General features: G+C 41.8%; 1 protein-coding gene and 1 long non-coding RNA gene across 2 annotated transcripts in view; one reads left to right on the forward strand and one right to left on the reverse strand.

The window, feature by feature from the left end:
• The window catches only part of LOC142660791 (uncharacterized), a 34443-nt gene extending 24816 nt beyond the window's left edge, over window positions 1-9627 (forward strand). The window contains exons 2-4 of the long non-coding RNA XR_012850566.1: window positions 3788-3884; window positions 6229-6440; window positions 6537-9627. This is a non-coding gene — a long non-coding RNA (uncharacterized LOC142660791). The remainder of the gene's footprint in view (window positions 1-3787; window positions 3885-6228; window positions 6441-6536) is intronic.
• Window positions 5988-11585, reverse strand: IFITM5 (interferon induced transmembrane protein 5). The gene is made up of 2 exons (XM_075837648.1): window positions 11400-11585; window positions 5988-6760 (listed from the first exon to the last, which is right to left on the reverse strand). The coding sequence occupies exons 1-2, from the start codon at window positions 11583-11585 to the stop codon at window positions 6533-6535; spliced, it is 414 nt and encodes a 137-aa protein (XP_075693763.1). The 3' UTR covers window positions 5988-6532.
• Window positions 11586-13643: the final 2058 nt, after the last annotated feature.

Below are 13643 nucleotides of genomic sequence, written 5' to 3' on the forward strand. Positions count from 1 at the left end.
TCTCGGACACTGGACTTGGCTAAGACACCGGACTGGAGTAGTGCAGTCATCTCAGACCCTGGACTTGGCTAGGACACTGGACTAGAGTAGTGCAGTCGTCTCGAACACTCGGTTTGGCATGGACACCGGACATGGATGGTGAAGTCGTCTCGGACACTCAGTATGGCAAGGGCACCAGACACAGATGGTGAAGTCGTCTCGGACACTCAGTATAAAATGGCCACCGGACACAGATGGTAAACTCGACTCAACTTGGAACTGGAACTAAGCACAATTACTGAAAAAAAGATACAGGATACAACTAAGGAAGCATTTGAAGGACAAACATGGGTGGACATAACATTTCTCAGGCAAGGAATGAATGGGCAGAGTTCCTTTTATAGCTCCTGGTATAGGTTACTGGTGTGCGTGCTGGCCCTTTAAAAGTGGGGGCGAGCATGCGCAAGCATTCTACGGGCATCAGCAGGAGAGGAAAGCAGTACACGTCCGCATCTCAGCGGGAGTAGATGCCGGCAAGAGCTCAATGGTCTGCAGTTGCGACCGCTGGTGAGTACAGAATGCTGGTGGTCCGCGACCGTGCCCATTACACGTGGGAAGGTGTAGGCGGACTAGGGGTAGATCAATGCAGGAGGATGGACAGAGGGATGTGGTGGGTGGCGATAAATGTGCAGAGAGGACAGCAAAGCATCATGGGACATGTAGGAAAACAGACAAAGGACAGCATGCAGTCCTGCCTACAGCCAGGAAATCTTACAGCGTTTGAGCAGAGATATTGATCTAATGTTACGAACATATTGATTTATTTTTTAGCTTGAAAACTATAGAATTACAGTGCAGGTCAATGTTATAGGTGCTTGGTGGATGATTTTTTTTCTTGCCTGTCGTCGGATAACCCCTTTAAAAGAGTTAAATAAGAAGATTAAGGCTCTTTTACATAGGCCAATGATCGGGTGAACGAGCGCCCGTATAAATGCTCATCCCTGATCATTGTCCTGTCTAAACAGGACAATGATCAGCCGATTAATGAGCAAATACTTGTTTATTGGATGTCATGCAAAAAAAATTGTCGCTGAGCACTTCTCCTTGTATAATATATTGCAGTGAATGGGAGAAGAAGGCTGCAATACCTGTGAATCGCCGCTACATGTGTGTCGACGATTCACAGCGAGCAAGTAAAAATTAAGTTTACGGGAGTCGGACCCAGACCAATCAACTATTGATGGACTATTGATGGCCTATCGGGAGGATAGGCCATCAATTTTTACTGGCTGGAAAACCACTTTAAATAGATTTTTTTTTTTTTAGGACAACTTATCCAAAAATCTATTTTTTTTAGGGGCACTGGAAAAAAGTCCCTTATTTTTACAGACTGTCCTGCAATTTACAGACGGTTGGCCAGAAAAAACCCTGCAGGAGGAAACTGTTACTGAACAGATTACAAAAAAGCCATAGGAACAGCCGCCCAGTAGCTGGAGCAAAATCCCGTAAATGCAGCAAGTAGGTCTTCATCATCAGTAGACGAGACTGAGCGGCAGAAAACTGATTGCTAGAGATCGCAGGACTCAAAGTCATACTTTGAATTATCCCTTGATGTTGTATTGTCTGTTGAGGCAATGACCAGGTGTTTTTAACTCTTGACGTGTATTGAAATCAATGAAGGGAGATTTGGGGTGTTTTTTGGCATTAATTCCAAGGCGGTTTCCGCATCAAAATCAGCGCCAAAAAACGCTGTGTGAACTGGGCCTTAAAGAAAGAACGTCGGCAAGAAATAAGGAACATAGTCTAGGATTCTCTAGAAGCTCCTACAGGCAGGCCATGCTGGCTGAGAAATGCCCATCCAGGGCCAAGAGCTCTGTTTTGTTTTTTTCAGAGCGCTGGGCTGGTAGTAGGGAGGCAGAAGGCAGCAGGGAGGCACAGGGCCGCAGGGAGGCACAGGGCCGCAGGAAGGTACAGGGCAGCCATGTGGTAAGACAGAAGCATAGTGTAACAATAAGGCACCAGGAAACCACAAGTCAGCAATGTGGCAGCAGGGGAGCATTCCCAAAAAGGTTTTTTTTTAGGCTGACACAAATGGGTTTGCATGAAAATGTGTGCTACATGTAAGGTTACAATATGTGGAAATGCAGCGTGTAAACTTACTAAAGTAGTGTTTTTGAGCTGAATGGAAGGTCCATTTCAAGCCCTCCTAAAGATGGATGGTGATTTTGCCACTAGGTTTATGACAAAAAAAAGTGATGGGGTTGTTTAGAATGATACAATAGAAGTCTATTAATGACACTACTGACAAAAGAGAGGACCATGGTGGAATATCAGTCTTTGGTCAACCTCGGTAGCCATATAAAGGTTTGGATAAACGGCTTTTATGGTGAAGGCGGGCACAGCGTCATTTTGAGATTGTTGCCATTTCACCCAGAAAGTTGAAGTACAATATGATATAGGCAAATATTTACCACAGGGTTGCTTAGTATTTTATGCTTCAAAGCCTTTAAAGAGGCTCTGTCACCACATTATAAGTGGCCTATATTGTACATGATGTGATCGGCGCTGTAATGTAGATTACAGCAGTGTTTTTTATTTTAAAAAACGATCATTTTTGACGGAGTTATGACCTATATTAGCTTTATGCTAATGAGTTTCTTAATGACCAACTGGGCGTGTTTTACTTTTTGACCAAGTGGGCGTTGTGGAGAGTGTATGATGCTGACCAATCAGTGACCAATCAGCGTCATGCACTTCTCCCCATTCATTTACACAGCACATAGTGTTCTTACTAGATCACTATGTGCAGCCACATATACACACACTAACGTTACTCAAGTGTCCTGACAATGAATAGGCATCACCTCCAGCCAGGACGTGATGTCTATTCAGAATCCTGACACTTCGGTAACGTTTGTGTGAGATTTACAGGCAAGTGTAATCTCGCGAGATTACGCTGTAAACTGTCATTTAAAACTAGATTACTCTTGCCTTGCTGTAAATCACACACAAACGTTACCGAAGTGTCAGGATTCTGAATAGACATCACGTCCTGGCTGGAGGTGATGCCTATTCATTGTCAGGACACTTGAGTAACGTTAGTGTGTGTGTATGTGGCTGCACATAGTGATCTAGTAAGAACACTATGTGCAGTGTAAATGAATGGGGAGAAGTGCATGATGCTGATTGGTCACTGATTGGTCACTGATTGGTCAGCGTCATGCACTTCTCTCCACAACGCCCACTTGGCCAAAAAGTAAAACACGCCCAGTTGGTCATTAAGAAACTCATCAACTCTTCACGTCAAACATGATCGTTTTTCTAAATAAATAACACTGCTGTAATCTACATTACAGCGCCGATCACATCATGTACAATACAGGCCACTTATAATGTGGTGACAGAGCCTCTTTAAGCAGGACATAAGATAGTTGTCAGTTGAACGATTGTCCAATTAACTGCTGTCTTTTCTACCTCCCCCATTTCCAGTTATTTCTATGGAGGGAGACCAACAGCTACCACACACCTCTGAACTGATTATCTTGAGCAACATAAAGAATTGACTGTTCCTACAGACATAAGATCGTGTCAGCAGATCTCGGGGAAATTTGCAGGATCTGATGATGAAAATCAGATGTCTAAGGGAATGTGTCGCGTATTAAGGTTTTGTTGTATTTGTGTCTGACTGTGGCATGTGGTTGGCATTTCATAGCTTATGTTTTTTGATTGAGCCAGCAAAGACTTGAACAGTTTATGAGACTGCGATCCCAGTAAAATATTATGTATATATAATTTTTTTCTGACAAAGGCCAAAAAAAGACAACTACAAGATCCCAACCAAGCCTAAGGAACTATTAGAGGGAAGGAACAGGTGAACTGTTCTTTCGTCAAACAATATGGTGGTGGTAAGTGAGCAATATATATTTTATAGTGCAGAATAACCTCAATTTTAAATTATTAATGTCTACTATGTTATAATAAAACTGCTGACACATTGTCGAGAGATTCAAAGCTTTCCTGTTATTTTTCATTATTAAAAGGGTTATCCAGTCCCTAAAAATGTATGGCTTATCCTCAGGATAGGCAATCAATATCTGATCGGTCAGGTTCCGACTGCCGGGACCTCCACCGATCAGCTGTTTTGAAGGGGCCACATTGCTCGTACCAGCGCTGCTTCCCCTTCATTCCGGTCACTGCTCACCCTGTGAATCTCCGACACAGCAGTAGCGGCGGTTCACAGTATTACTACCTTCACACATTTAAGTGAATGGAAAAAGGCTGTAATAATGTGAACCGCCACTACTGCTGTGTCGGAGATTCACAATTTGAGAATGTAAGGGTAATGAAGGGGAAGCAACACTCGTACGAGCACTGTAGCCCCTTCAAAACAGCTGATCGGCAGGGGTCCCGGCAGTCGGACCTTGACCAATCAAATATTGATGGCCTATCCTGAGGGTAGGCCATCAATTTTTAGGGACTGGACAACCCCTTGAAGCCTGGTGCACCAACAACCTTTCATTCTTCTTACAGGAGTCCAAATTGCTTTTAGTTGCCTTGTTCTTACCTAAAGTAGCTACATAGTTAGTAAAGCTGAAAAGAGACTTACATCTATCAAGTTCACCCAGGGGAAGGGAGAGGATGTGGATGGAAGGAATAATGAATGTAATAATAATAAAAAATTAGTGAATCTAAATATAGTTTTTTTTATGCCACATGCATCTCTGGGAACAAGAGATTATGGGGCAGATTTACTAGGACTGGCGTTTCATACGCCAGTCTTAGATTTCTGCTCCGCTGGAGTAAGATGCGACAGTTTTATTAAAAGGCACGCGCCTCTTAATAAATCTGTTGAATCTTTCCGCTGGCTGTGCTCCACAATTGTGCCATTCATTCCAGCATTAGACATAAAATAATAAAAACGTACACTCCGTATGAGCTGCAAGATGATGAGGGAGCCTGAGAGGACCCGGAGGGTAGAAGTGAAGGGGAGAGTTGAAGCTAGTAAAAAAAATTATCCGATGGGGTAGAGGGAAAAGTTCCATCGGGGGGCAAGGAACGGGTCCAGTACAGAGTGAAATCTATGCCAGCAAGGAGATAGTGGATGAAGCCACATTCCCTTTTTTTTTTTTTTTTTACAAAAGTGGCTATGGTGGCATTAAATGCCCAAAAGCTGCAATTTTCAACTCAAAGTGTGACTTTTGGGTCCTTTATCTCATCAAAAACATCTAGACTATGAAATATTTGTACAAATACTCGATTGTTAAATGGATCAGTTATTGCTCTGAAAAAGAAGAGAGGTACTGATTTGTTGTATGAAACATTTATTCGTATCATTTGGCATATGTTGTTTTCTGTCTACGATATTGTCTGAAGCGTTAACACAAAATAAAAAGAGATTTGTGAAAAAAACAACAAAAAAAACAAAAACATCAGGATCCAATAACATTAATGTAATGAGTATTTGCGGCTTTGAAAAGGTTTGGCACATAGGACATCAAGGGAAGAACCCTGAAATAAATCAGAAATACACAAATACACCCATTCAGGACCCTCATCTATTAGCAAGAGTGGACAGCAGCTAGAAGGAGCGTCTCTAACTCTGGCGAACACAACTCATCTATGGTGCTGCAGGGATATCAAACGGTTCCTCCACAAATACATAAATTTAGGCTCCTGGGCCACAATGGAAAACCAATAACGGCCCCCCCCCCCCCCACCTACCATGGGCCATTTATAATACTGATGTCTTCTTATGGGGCAGAATAGCCTTTGGGTCCTTTTAGTTACCAGGGCCCAGGTACAATTGGTAACTCTGCACCCCTTATAGATGTGCTTCTCTTGCTGTGGGTCCTAGCAGAATACCCTGTTATGAGTTTATTGTTGGGGGACCCTTATAACAAAAAAGGGATTGTGCAAAGTGGACAACCACTTTAACATTAGTCCATAACTAACAATATGCATCAATAATGCCAAAATGTTAACTACATTTTATTAGAAGATAAAGTATGATACATGAAATCAATAATATTGTTAACACTAATGATTGTGGTTTGCTGAAATGATCTACGACTTGATGTTATATCTTCCTATGTTATTCCTAATCTTCATGGACCATTGCGGCTTTGTTTCTCCTTTGGTGTTTCTGTGGGTGAATAGTCCAATTATTTCTTGACTGTCCCTCGTCTTGCATCATATACTACATTTCTTAATACTCTTGTGAACTTGACTAATAATCAATATCTCTTGTAGATAAACTTGGCCTTGTTGGCTAGGCCATTACCTTCTATTAGAACATGACTTAGTCTTATCCTGTGCTGATGAGCCGAGAAAAGGGTGAAACAGTTCAACAGTTTCCTTGAGGAGTTCTGCCTTGGACTTCTTTGTCATCTGAGTGAAGTACCAACTCAAAGTGCTGTCTTGTAATGTGTGATTGTTCTTCTCCAGAATAAATACTTTTGAAAGTGAGTTGATTTTGTGGGTTGTTCCAACATGAAGGTCGCTGAACCTTTGAATATATTATTTGGTCAGTGCCTAACTGTTTATTTTCTCTTCTTTAGTTAAGGTCATCATCATCTGTACTGCCCATGTAGCTTCGAAGGCTGAATAAGTCAAGGGAAGCATTTACCACCTGTGACAGGTGCACAATGCCTGTGATCACCAGGGCCAGCACCAAAGCGGGCAGAGCAATGTTCCACACTGAAGCCAGGATATTGTAGCATCGTGCCTTCCGACCGTAACGCTTAGCAGCTTGCTCGTTCCCCTGCACCTTCTGGTCTCGTGCCTAAGAGAAAGCAGGACACAGATCATCATGAAGCATTAAGATTTAATAAGAATCTCACTTACTAACTCAGTACCTTACAGCAGATTCTGAAGTCACCCCTTCCAGCTGTCCCCACTGTCTTTAGGTTATGAAGAAGAAAGGGCATATGGAAGGGCGTAAAGCTGCCAAGACACTTACAATAGCTTTGCTTCCCGTTTCTGCCAGTCGAACGAGCATGTGTTTTCAATGCGCTAAGGGGAATAAGCCGCTGTCAGACTCCTCTGGAAGCGGCTTATCTCCTGCAGGAACAAAGGATCGTGCATGTTGAAATCGGGGGAGGATCGGGACATCCCCATACACATTAAATAGTCACCCGGTACCGCTGAAATTAGCGGGTTCGGCCGACTTTCCTCTACTGTGTATGGGCACCATAACTCATGACTGCGGGATGAGACTACTACACCATGGAGATACATAGGTCTGTATAGGAGCTGCATGCACACAACAGTAGGATATTTTTAATCAAGACTATTTGCAAAGTTGTTGGGTTTTTTTCTTATGAAAAATACTTATATATAAACCTGACATTTAAATACTATTTTGAACATGCTGTGTACTCTGGAGTTACAAAAAATGATATAAGGTTACCCGAAAATCACTAGTTTCTGCTGCCAGCAAGCCACACAAGAATGAACACACAGTTCATGGTGCCAAAAATAATAGTTGTTTCATGAGTATTGAATATATAACACATGATGACTGGCTCCTTGTACTTTGATGAGTATATCATCATTGCTGTTTGGTGCCATACAGAGTACATGGTGGGTACAATTGTACAATGTGGAAAAAAACAACAAAAATAATAAATACTAAGGATAATTGTGAGAGATAAATGACAATAATCATTATATTTGCCACACTTCATTTTAATATGGTTTCCTGAAAGATAAAGTATTGGATGTTTCTTATGGATTAAGATTTGTTAGTCTTAAAAGACAAAAAGCTGTGACTTCAACTATAAGCATGGCAAGATTATTTTAGCCGGTTCATAGACGCTTGACATAAAGGCCGCCTAGCAAATCTTTGCCAAAATACAGAACTATAGAATACTTTATTGCCTTCTATACTATCGTTCCAAAGTAGGAATAGCAGAGGTGAGAGTGGAAACATTTGTCAGGCATTTCCGCTATGAATCCTATAAGGTCTCTGGGTTACGATAAAGGGATTGAAGAATTACACCAGAGTCTCGTTACAGTAATCCTTTTTTTTTTTTTTATAAACAGCTGATGTGAAGTTTACACCTGGCCAGACATTTCCCTTGCAGCAGCCACCATTGATAAAATGTAGTATTACACGATGGTCATTCAAGTGAATTTTCGACTATGTAATGCATGGATGAGTCAGGTCCGCCATAGCAATAGCCGCTTTTTATTAGCAGCTCTCTGCACTGGTTGAAAGAGGGGGGTCTTGAGAGGGGGAAACCCTCTATGAGGTCCATATGCCCTAAAATGGCACATGATAAGGAGTTGTCATTTTGAGAAAAACCCTTTAAATTTGCTTTTTAATATCAATGTGACTGTCACTAAGCAGAATATCCAGATTTTACTTATTTCTCAAATAGCAGCTGCTAAAATAAAAAAAAACACCTGCATGAAATTGTTTATTGTATTTTGCACCACTGGTTTCTGGTGAGCCAGTGATCCAAGTCTTCTGCCCTTAATGGTAATTACAAGACCAGCGTATGCACCTTCTGCCTGGCACATGGGTGATACTGCCAAATCCAGAGCATTTTTCTTCAACTGAATTATAGACGATTGGTGGGTTGTTTGAGCATATACCACAAAATGACAGAGAAGCAAAACCAGAGGACAATCCTCCGCTGTAATTAAAAGTTGCACTATTTCAATGGACTATATTTTTGACGAGCCACTGAAGTTGCTAAAAATGATCTGTCGCTGCAATACAAGACCCCTCCTATGGGATCATATGTATTATGATATACCAAAACTGCACTATTGAATTGGTGAAGAAATAGTGTGGCGTCTAGCTGGTAAACAAGTGTCCTATTTTGTTCCGTCTTTACGGATCCCGACAGAGACTCAAGACTCTGGGGATCCATGAAAACGGGACCCGCATGGGGGCAACTCAGACATGAAAAACTGCTGTTTTTCCAGTCCGAGTTTCCCCACGTTCATCTGAATTCGGCCTAAGGGTATGTTCACACGGCAGCGTCCGTAACAGCCGAAATTACGGGGCTGTTTCCAGGAGAAAACAGCCCCGTCATTTTAGCCGTAGCGGCATGTGCAGGCGCTTGAACGCCGCGTCCATTACGGATGTAATTGGCGCTGCTTTTCATTGGAGTCAATGAATAACGGCTCCAATTACGCCCCAAGAAGTGACATGTCACTTCTTTGACGCGGGCGTCAATTTACGCGCCGTCTTTTGACAGCGGCGCGTAAATATACGCCTCGTGTGAACAGACAAACGTCAGCCCATTGCTTTCAATGGGCAGATGTTTGTCAACGCATTCAAGCCGTAATTTCGGACGTAATTCGGGGGTTAATACGCCCGATTTACGTCCGTAGTGTGTGTGAACATACCCTAAGTGTAATGCCTCATGCACACGATAGTCTACACCGGCCGGGTCCTATCAGTGAGAAGGCAGCCGAATAAGAGATTTAGGACAATGTGTATATAGTGTAAACATCATTGGTCGAGGTATTTTTTTTCTGCACTTGCATTGTAGATTTCTATTTGCCTCCACTGTCAACATTTATCCTGATATTTTGTGTAGTCATACTGCTAGAATGCATTTTTCATCCTTGATCTTATGTGTCTATGCATTATGAATTATGTATATTTAATAAAGATATTATATTTCCCTATGACTCAGTTTATGCTTTTTTTTTCATTTCCCCATGGTCCCTTAGGGTGTCCATTCTTTAGCAATTAGTCAAAAGCTCTTGTGGCTAAAGCTGGCCACGCACTGACATAACTGTTGGTAAGATATTGGCCCGGCCCCAGATTCCCTGCAGTTTCATCATACAGTAAATTGAAAAGGGCTTGTCCAGGATTAGAAAAACATGGCTGCTTTGCTCCAAAAACAGCGCCACACCTGTCCACAGGTTATGTGTGGTATGGCATTCTAGCTCCATTCACTTTAGCTGAGCTGGAATATCAGACACAACCTATGGAACAGTGTGGCTCTTTTTTTTTTGGGATGAAAGCAGCCATGTGTTTCTAATCCTGGACAACCCATTCAAGGGTCATTTATAATACTTTCAGATGTACAACATATTATAAATCACCCAAGTGATGACAAGTGCTTATATGTCCCCTACATGGCCCAATATTTGTGCCCAACTCTACCATATGTGGCCATAATTTTTGCTACATTAACCCTTGAAAGTTTATGCTATGGAGCAATGATTGATTAGCAGCTGCCAGACAACTCTGGCACCACTTATCTATGGGGAATCAATAAAAACAACAAAATAAAAAACAGAGTTTAAATAATAAACTCTAACCAGTCTAATCTATTTTCCTGCCTTTTGGTCTGGTAGCCCCATTGACACTAGATTGCCAAAGACTCTTACCAAATCATCAGCAAGCGTCTAATGTTTTTGGGCAGCGTTAGACATAACTGGCCGAATACTGTACGAGTCATCTGATTTGATCTACCAGATGATGACGAGAATCGAAACAAAGCAGAAAATAAGTGTGAATGTAAATAATAATCACCCAACTGTAGTCATTTCACTGTCAGTTCTTAATATCGGGATCTGTTAAACTGGTTTTATATATCAAACTGGGAATGAGAATGTCATCCCTGAGCTCTGATATTGGGGACAGGACAGTGTTTCTTTAAATATGTATATTCAATAAGGCTGCTCTATAGACAGGATATACATTTGGGGGAGAGTTGTACATACTGTTATAAGATGCATTCATTTACGAGACAATGAAAATGGCGCAAACTGTTCTCAATTTATCAAAATGGCGCATATGGTATGATAAATTTAGTGCAAATCTTCACGCCACCGCTTGGCTCCCGTACGGCATTATTTAAGCCAAAAAATAAACCATGGCTTTTTTTTTTATTTATCTTAGACAAACTCTCTTTTCAAACGGTCAATATAGGTCTAAGGCTTCGTTCACATCTGCGTCAGGGCTCTGTTCAGGCGTTCCGTCTGAGCTTTCCGTCAGGGGAACCCATGAACGGAACCCTGATTGAAACAAACGGAAACCATCCTTTTGCATCACCATTGATTTCAATGGTGACGGATCCGTTGCAAATGGTTTCCGTTTATCTCCATTGTGCAAGTGTTCCGTCGTTTTGACGGAAGCAAAACCTATGGTTTCCGTTTGTTTCAGTCAGGGTTCCATTCATGGGTTCCCCTGACAGAAAGCCCAGATAGAACGCCTGAACTAAGCCCTGACGCAGATGTGAATGGAGCCTAAAAAGTGTCTAAAATGCATAATAAATTTGGCAAAATGCATGTAGTCCATTTATAAGGCGCAATTTGTTATACAATTCTAGTAAATCTCCCCAGTAAATATTTTTGAGTTACGGCAATCACATTAAACCATATTTACACGATACTGAGTTACCCATTTCCAGGTTCTTACCCATTAAATTGCCCCTCCATTTTTTTCTCACCTTGACAGAGTAGACCAATGCCATGAATCCAAGACAGAAGAGGTTCAGGTACACGGTATTACACAAGGACCAGAGAAGATGATCTCTAGGAGCTGTGGGGGCTCCAATATCAATTACAGTATGGGCATTATCTGGTTTGTTCGGGTGGGTCATGAAAATATCTTCACGGGGGTAGGAGGTGTCCATTTCTGATGAGGAGATGGGTTAATGAAGACTACGTGGATAAAGTCAGGTAGCGTGATAGGTAGATTGCTAGTCAGGGATGAATGAGTAGGAAGAGAGGATTGTACAGGTATAAATTGCCTGAGAAGGTGGTTACTGGGAGGTAGAAATTTTTAGTAGCAAATACAGAAATAGAAGACGATGCAGGACGAGAAGCCGGTCGGAATGATGTCTGGGAAGAGAGCGATACATGTCGTATGTGTCCTCTTTATAAACATCCCTACACAGTCTACGTCTGCCCCCACCCTGCTTCTATTACAGGGTCCCTTTCACTACATACTCATTTTGGTCACCCTGTAGCTGTTTTTGCCTTCTGTGTTTGCTGAGCCCGCCTCAGCTTCATTTCTCAGATTTCTTTCTCTACATCTGATGCAATACATTTTAAATTTGATTTCAAACTCTATCTTATGAATATGACAAAGTCTTTACTTCTGGATCAATTATTACATTTTTGAAAAATATAGGTTCTACGCATTAATAAAAAAATATATGTACTTGCACCCTTAAAATGTTATTTGTGATTGGTACAGGTGGAGAAAAGTTCCCTGTGCTCACTAACTCACTATATTCAGTATTTCTGTATGTTAGGAAATCTGACATAGTCCCTGTAGAATACATGTACATAGACTTGCTGGATGTTTACTTCAGTCATTTAATGTTTGGCTCTCCAGGGGTGGACAAACCATTTGGGCATCAGGGCAGTATACAAGGGCACACGGACAAAAGTGGCCATTAAAAGTCGCACCGCAGAACACTTTCCGTACAACGTGTCTGCAATTCATTTCCGCAGGGTGGGTCTGAGATTTGTTAAACTCATCCAATTTGCTGCTACTCTAAATGCTGCAGAATTTCTGCACAAAATTCCCTTGGGGAAATTCTGCAGTGTTTACTCTTTGTGGGAACCCGGCATTAGGACCAGGTTATTGTAAGAATTTTACCCTTAAATGACCAGGCACATTTTAGAAATGTGCGCCATGTCAGACAGAAAAGCTTTAATTTATAACAGATAGTCACATGATAATATTTTTTGCAATCTTTTTCCTGAAAATTAGAGCGCTATTAGTAATATTTCTGTGCTGAAATCAATGAAAACACATAGGGGCACATTTAAATTTATTTGTTGCCAGTTTTGTATCAGGGAAAATAAAGCAGGTTGTATGTGACGTTCGCTGTATTCACAGAAATGGCGCATGGATGGAGGTGAATTTGGTAAAAGTCCTATATATTGGTGTACACCCGGCATTATTGATTCATATAGGAGGCAGAGTGTAATAAAGGGCAACCTGTACCATGCAGAGCCAGCAGATAATGCTCCAGCCAGTATTACCAGTGTAGACGAGCATCAACTAGTCATAGACCTGTCAGAGCAGAATCCCCTCAGAAGACTAAGGCCTCATGCACACAACCGGAACCGTGTGCACGGCCCGAGATTGCGGCACGGACAGTCGCGGAGTCTCATCTGCGGGCCGCCCGCAAATCACGCACCGTGCACGCATTGATTTTAATAAGCCTGGACCGCAAATGCAGCCCGTATAATGAAGTCCTTTATTTTTGCGGATCGGCCTCCAGGCGAATGCACGGACCGTGGAAACCATGATCGTGTGCGTAGTAGGCCCATAGAAATGAATGGGTCCGCAATTCACCCACAGATTGTGCGTGAATTGCGGCCACAAAAACACATTCGTGTGCATGAGGCCTTATTGGACTCATAATAACAAAAATGTTTCAAAATAAAAGCAAAACCTCATCTTACAAAGACATAACACAACATTTCACCCATGACCTGTCAATAGTCGCCAACAGGTTGTGGTCTCAAAAATGGCGCACACGCTTCCTTCATAAGGTATATGTCGGTTAAATGTAAAGAAAAGAGAAAGCCATACATTGTATAAATCTATCTCATGTGTCTGATCCATTTACTGCACCACTAATACCCCAAAATATTGCCTGCACAATCTATGATAAATGAGACTCGTGTCGTCTGTCTATAAGGGGTAAATACAAGATTCCCCTCACTAGACT

This window comes from Rhinoderma darwinii, chromosome 9 (genome assembly GCF_050947455.1).
Source record: "Rhinoderma darwinii isolate aRhiDar2 chromosome 9, aRhiDar2.hap1, whole genome shotgun sequence".
Classification (NCBI taxonomy): Eukaryota; Metazoa; Chordata; class Amphibia; order Anura; family Rhinodermatidae; genus Rhinoderma; species Rhinoderma darwinii.